Source organism: Schistocerca gregaria, chromosome 2 (genome assembly GCF_023897955.1).
Source record: "Schistocerca gregaria isolate iqSchGreg1 chromosome 2, iqSchGreg1.2, whole genome shotgun sequence".
NCBI lineage: Eukaryota > Metazoa > Arthropoda > Insecta > Orthoptera > Acrididae > Schistocerca > Schistocerca gregaria.
This window is the reverse complement of record NC_064921.1, coordinates 142558975-142565820: the sequence shown is the minus strand read 5'-3', so window position 1 is coordinate 142565820 and position 6846 is coordinate 142558975. Positions and strand designations below refer to the sequence as shown.

The 6846-nt window shown below is 43.0% G+C and overlaps 1 protein-coding gene across 2 annotated transcripts in view; it reads right to left on the bottom strand.

Annotated features, from left to right (window-relative positions):
• Positions 1-565: 565 nt before the first annotated feature.
• The window catches only part of LOC126336538 (proline-rich protein 2-like), a 479405-nt gene continuing 473124 nt past the window's right edge, over positions 566-6846 (bottom strand). For both annotated transcript variants that reach the window (XR_007564974.1, XM_050000352.1), the window contains exon 2: positions 566-1008. Coding sequence is in view for 1 of the 2 variants with exons in the window: in XM_050000352.1 (XP_049856309.1) it covers positions 700-1008 (309 nt within the window). In the remaining variant the exon portion in view is untranslated. The remainder of the gene's footprint in view (positions 1009-6846) is intronic.

The following is a 6846-nucleotide window of genomic DNA, read 5'->3' as shown; positions in this document are numbered from 1 at the left end:
CCACAGGACTACATCCAGCATCTCTCCGATCGTCTCCATGGGAGAATAGCAGCCTGCATTGCTGCGAAAGTTGGATATACACTGTACTAGTGACGACATTGTGCATGCTCTGTTGCCTGTGTCTATGTGCCTGTGGTTCTGTCAGTGTGATCATGTGATGTATCTGACCCCAGGAATGTGTCAATATAGTTTCCCCTTCCTGGGACAATGAATTCACGGTGTTCTTATTTCAATTTCCAGGAGTGTATTTTATTACAGAAACTGAATTAGTGAACATGATCAACTATTATTGTCGATTGCTACAACGAACCATAAATAAATTTATGCATTGACTCAAATTTGATGTAGTTTCATGCCATTATTTGTTTTTCAGCAGAAACGAATCAATTCATGAAGCGCACATAGTCGGTAACACGGACTCCTTCGATCATCTACAGCATCATTTGGACCTGCTAACCATGTGGTGACGAATTTGATGAGGCATGTAATGATTTCTGCATGTTGGTATCATATTTTTGGAGAACTGGTTGATTTTACAGTACACAGTAAATAAAACGTTAATGGATCTTTTTCATTGCTGGTTTAATCAGAATTATTTTTTTATCCATCATAAGAACACTTCCATCAATTAATTTGGCTAAATTCAACTAGAAAGAGTTGAAATTATTCAATGTTTCGAGGTGCGCTGATCTTGCATCACTAGAAAACACCACGCCAAATACGGCTAGGCGGCGCCGGTGGTCCTGTAGGTTGAGGTCCTCCAGTAGGCTGAGGTTCGCCAGTTGGCTGGGGGCCTCCAGTTGGTTCTGGCCCACCAGTTGGTTGGGGCCCTCCAGTTGGCTGGGGCTCTCCAGTTGGTTGGGGCTCTCCAGTTGGTTCAGGACCTCCAGTTGGTTGACCAGTTGGGTCAGGACCTCCGGTTGGTGGGCCCGGTGGACCAGTTGGTTGTGGCCCTTCAGTTGGTCCAGGAGGGCCAGGTGGAGTCTCTTGGCTGCGGCATGCTGATACCTGTAGTAGAATGTCATATTGTAAACTATATCATAAATGTAGATGGAAATTAAGTAATGTTCCATCTGAAAGAAGATTAAGATTCCGCTAATGTAGTTTTGAAACAACGACAATGAATTGCCGAAATTATGACTTGTACTATTAGGACTAAATCATCAGACGTGTCCTTTTAAACAACCACACACATCAGAAATCAGTCATTGTTTTATTACAGAAACTGAATGAGTGAAAATGATCAACCATTATTGTTGATTGCTCCAAGCAATCATAAGGAAATGTATGCATTGATGCAAATTTGATGTAGAATCATTCCATTATTTGTGTTGCGGCAGAAAGGAAATAAGAAATAACTATTGTTATGGCATACTTGATATCCCATAAAATGTAATAAATAGTTATAAAAAAAAAAAGTCAATGAGTTACTTATATTTCTGAAAACATTAGTTTAAGAAGTGACCAAAAATTATTCGATTAATTTTGTTGTATTCTTAGAAAAATAACAGTCGCCGACGAGGAGAGGATATAAATTGCGGATGACAATAGTGAAGCCAAGTGTTACTGAAAAACAAAATTGTTGAAATCAAATATGAACTTAAGTGTTAGGATATATTTTCTTAAGGTATTTGGGTGGAATGTAGCCTGTACGGAAATAGCACATGGACTATAAGTAGTTCAAACAGGAAAGAATACAAGCTTCGGAAATGTAGTGCTTTAGAACATAACTGAGGATTATACGGATAGACCGAATAACTATTGAGGAGGTACTGATTGCAGTGGCAGAGACAAGAAATTCACAGCGCATCATTATAAAAAGAAGGGATCAGTTAGTAGGACACATCCTGAGGGGTTAGTTTGGTAATAGAAGGAAGTGTGAAGTATGGTGATGATAGTGGTGGTGGGGATTATAGTGGGAGAGCAACGCATCACTTTATTAAGCTGGTTCAAATGGGTAGAGCTTCCAGTAGTTACACAGAGACGAAGAGGACTGCTCAGGTTATACTAAGCACGGGGAGGTGCGTCAAACCAGTTACCGACGCTTCAAAGGAAGAGAAACGGTGATGAAGAACAACCTTTTTTTCTTTTTTATTACTGAAATTATATGGAAACAATGGAATGCATAATATGTGTACAATAGTTCTAATATCAGCGGGCACGTTAATTTTTCGACCGTCTTACATAACTACCCTTAATAACTAGGTGTTTTTATTATTTTTTACCGACTACCAGTTTTTAGAGAAAAATTCGTCTATGGAATATACAGACCAGTTCTGAATAAACGTTTTTAAATTAGCTTTAAAACTTGCTTTGCTGTATCCAGATATTTTATGGTATTAGGGAAATGATCAGAAACCTTTGTTGACAGATATTCAACTCCTTTCTAAGCCACTGACTTATTTAATAAGGGATAATATAGGTTATTTTTTCCTTCTAGTCTTGTAGGTATGGATTAAAAGGAGAAAATGTGCCGTTGGAGTAAAACACCACTGGCATCCTTACGTTCTGGGTGCAAAATTGACATATAAAAGATAGTTGTCGGATCCATAGTTTCTGGGGTTCCTGAGTTGATTGATGATGCTGTTGATGAAGTCAAATCCTCAAGGTGGCCGAGGTGGCAGGCAGGAGTGACATGTGAAGCATAACCCTGAAGCACCTGGAGCAAATCTGAACTGGATTATTGTCACTGCATAAAGTAGTGAGGGCGCCGACTACAGTGAGGTAACTCGTGAAAATGACACAAAATAGCCGACGTTAATGTTCATGACAGCCTCGGTGCTGTTTCGCCTCTAGGGTTCCAGTTGTAGTAGCATCAGATCATCTTTTACTTACACTGAAGCGCCAAAGAAACTGGCAAATGTTTGCGTATTCAAACACAGAGATATGTAAACAGGTAGAATATGGTTCTGCGGTCGGCAACGCCTATCAAAGACAACAACTGTCTGGCGCAGTTGTCAGATTGGATTCTGCTGCTACAATGGCAGGTTATCAAGATCTAAGTGAGTTTGAATAAGGTGTTATAGTCGGCGCACGAGCAATGGGACACAGAACATCTCCGAGGTAGTGATTAATTATGGATTATACCGTACGACCATTTCACGTGTGTACTGTGAATATCAGGAATCCGGCTTAACATCAAGTCTTCGACCTCGTTGCAGCCGGAAAAAGATCTTGCAAGAACGACAGCAACGGCGACTGAAGAGAATCGCTCTCCGTGACAGAAATGCAGTCCATCCGCAAATTGCTGCACATTTCAATGCTGGGCCGTCAACAAGTGTCAGCGTGCGAACTATACAACGAAATATCATCGATATGTGCTTTCGGAGCCGAACGCCCACTCGTGTACCGTTGATGACTGCACGACACAAAGATTTACTCCTCGCCTAAGCCCGTTAACACCGACATTGAACTGTTGATAGTCGGACGAGTTTCGTTTCATAGTGTATCGAGCTTATGAACGTTCACGGGTATGGAGACAATCTCATGAATCCATGGACCCTGCATATCACCAGGGTACAGCTCAAGCTGGTGGAGGCTCTGTAATGGTTGTGGGCGTGTGCAATTGGGTTGATATTTGACCCCTGATACGTCTAGATTCGACTCCGATTGGTGACGCTTACGTAAGCATCCTATCTGATCACCTGCTTCCACTCATGTCCTCTGTGCATTCCGACGGATTTGGTTAATTCCAACAGAATGATACGACAACCCACATATGCATAATTGCTACAGAGTGGCCCCAGGAACATTCTACTGAGTTTAAACACTTCCACTGGCCACCAAACTCTCCAGACATAAACATTATTGAGCACAGCGGGATGCCTTACAACGTGCTGCTCAGAAGAGATCTCTACCCCCTAGCATTCTCACGGATTTATTGACAGCCCTGCAGGATTTATGATGTCAGTTTCTTTCAGCAACACTTCAGACATTAGTAGTTCCATCACGCTACGTCGTGTTGTGTTGCGGCACTTCTGCGTTCTCACGGAGGCTCTTCAGAGGAAAATGAGATTTCAATAATATTGCTATGGAATCTATATCCGGCCAAATTTGCAACCGCACAAGACCTACAAAGATGACACTGGGTTATTTAACTGAAGCGAAAATCTTAACAGGATAGGTATGGAGTAAAACAGTTTTTATGTCATGCAATTCACTCTTTTCAACATATCGTGCTTTTAACTTCAGTGACCAGTGTGGCCTTCATTCTCTATTATGACCAGTAAATCAAAGGGACAGTCTATTGGAGATAAGCAGATTACACCTAGGAAAAGAGGTTGCTTACGGAAGATTAGATTCATACATACTGCAGCATACTGACCATATATTACCATATTAATGTGAGCTAGAACGGTGTATTTCAGCAGCGTTGTCAGAAGGCTCGCGCAGCATATTCTCACTATGATATTTCAACAAGCTCGTGCAGCAAGTGGCAAGGCATATTTCGACATTGGTAGTGATAGTGGTGTTTTAGTATACGTTACTGGTACTGGCGCATATGCACAACAAGTGTGCCACTGCCGACTCTAAGTAACGGACAGTTTGCTACGAAATTATTGTGTTTTGCATGACAGGATTGTGGCAGACGCGGTCGTCACATGGACCAAGTCAACGGTCTGAGGTCACATCAGGGCAACAGATCTACACTCTAAGTCCCTCCCGGATTTAGTTCCACAGCGCAGCAGGAAATCCCAGGTCTACCGCAGCAGCTCGGCAGAACCCTACTCGGGATGGAGCCAGCCATCTTCCTCTATCGGAGGATGGGCACCTTTAGGAGATTGGCATTTCCCACTGTGACACAAACGAGGCACCGCACAGGGCCGTAGCAGACACCGACGAGGATACACTCGTAGAAACCGTGCGGCCAGTTTATGTAACGAGGCCGCAGGCGCACCGTATAGAGACTGCATCAGCATCGTGTGGCATGCAGGCAGGCATCCCAGCAGGATTCAGAGGCAAGTCGTCCACTGACCTGGTGTGCTACGCAGATGCATCAGTGAAGAATTTTTGATCTTCTCAGGAACGTCTTGTGCTCACTCTTCATCTCCATGACCCCTCCCTGCCATGGGGAAGCTATATGCACCGACGCAAAAATATCGTAGTATCAAGAAGAAGTTGTACGAAACAAACGAAAGTTGGTAGGCGTGTTTTTACATCTGAAGGGTGATGTCTATTCAAATTTCCCGCCAGTCGCATAAGAGTCGCTCTAGTTGCGCCACTATGAGAATATAAATCAGGTTGTTGGATTCTCCTTGTATGACATTGTAGAAAGACTTGGTAGGAATGTAGCCACTGTATATGATTGCTGGCAGCGGTGGTCACGAGAACGTACAGCAGCAAGAGGCACCTGGCTCTACCGAGACGGAAGACAATCGTGTTCGGTGTATGGCTCTAGCGCATCTTACAGCATCTGCAGCATCAATTTGAGCAGCAGCTGGAACCACAGTGACTCAACCAACTGTTACAAATCGGGTACTACAATGATAGCTCCGATTCAGACGCCTTGTAACGTGCATTGATCTCAAGCCGCCACCATTTGCGATTTCCGTAGTGTCAAGAATGAGCTTACTGGAGGGCATGGTGAAGGCCAGATGTGTTTTTTGATGAAAGCTGCTTGTGTCTCGGTACCTGTGATGGTAACCCTCGCGGTTATCCCACCCAGCCTGACCGCAAAATTGTACGTCAGTCTGATGATTCGACCTGTCGTGCTGCCATTCATAAACGGCAATCCAGGGAGTGTTTTCCAATAGGACAGCGGTCACCCATGTACCGCTGTTGTAACTCAATATGCTGCAGACAAAGCTCCAATCGAGCACATGTGGGACATCATCGGCTGACAACTCCAGCATCATCCACAAACAAGATTAACCGTCCTTGTATTCACCGACCAAGTGCAACATGCGTGGTACTCATTACCGGAAACTAACAGCCGGCACCTGTGCAACAGAACGCATTCACGTTTGAATGCCTTCATTCAACGTTCTGGTGGCTTACCGATTATTAATGTACCAGCATTTCACATTTGCAACGGCTTATCTCGTACTTACGTTAACCTGTGATTTTGCAATGTTAATGATTAAAATATGTTACCTAAGCAAATCTGTTCCCGAAATTTCAGTACTCTACATTAATTATTTTTTAGTATTTCGGTTTTTACAGTCAGTATATAACATTTGATACTTCGTTCTGTCTAACATTAGAGTGAGGAAAAGAGACTGACCCAGATAACATCACTTGAAGATACGCTTTTGTAAGGCGATCGCTGATGCTGTTTCTGGTGAGCCTTTATGGTCCGAACTAGCGAAAATTCAACCTCTCTGATGACGTGACAAATTGTAACAAAAGTATCAGAAGCGGGTGATAGCATATATCTTGTACCCTTTCAGTGCACCACAATAGATAAAAAAATGTAGGTATGTAGATGGAAGATCATTAGAAGCATTAGAAATTGAGCGCCAGCTCGACACGAGGAAGAAAAAGTACTGGCATTTTTTTAAGTTCGCCGTGCATCCAAAAAGTTCTGATACTGATTTTATAGCTGACGTATAAGCGAGTTAGCGCATTAACTACGGTGGCAACCTGAACAACTGTAAAACACAGATACACACTCGACGAGTCAGTCGTAGACAGCCAGTGTCAGGTACATGGTCGACGTGTGACCGTAATGTGTAGCCTTTATTGAGTCATAAATTGCAATGGAGCGACATCTCTTAGTGCTCAAGGCATTCTTCAGAATGTCATGAAGAGAAGCAAAGTGTTTACAAGGTTTGTCCCATTCGTCTTGACTCATGAAAGAAAGAGACGATGCCTGGGCACCTGACATGAGTAGCTTAAAATGAAACA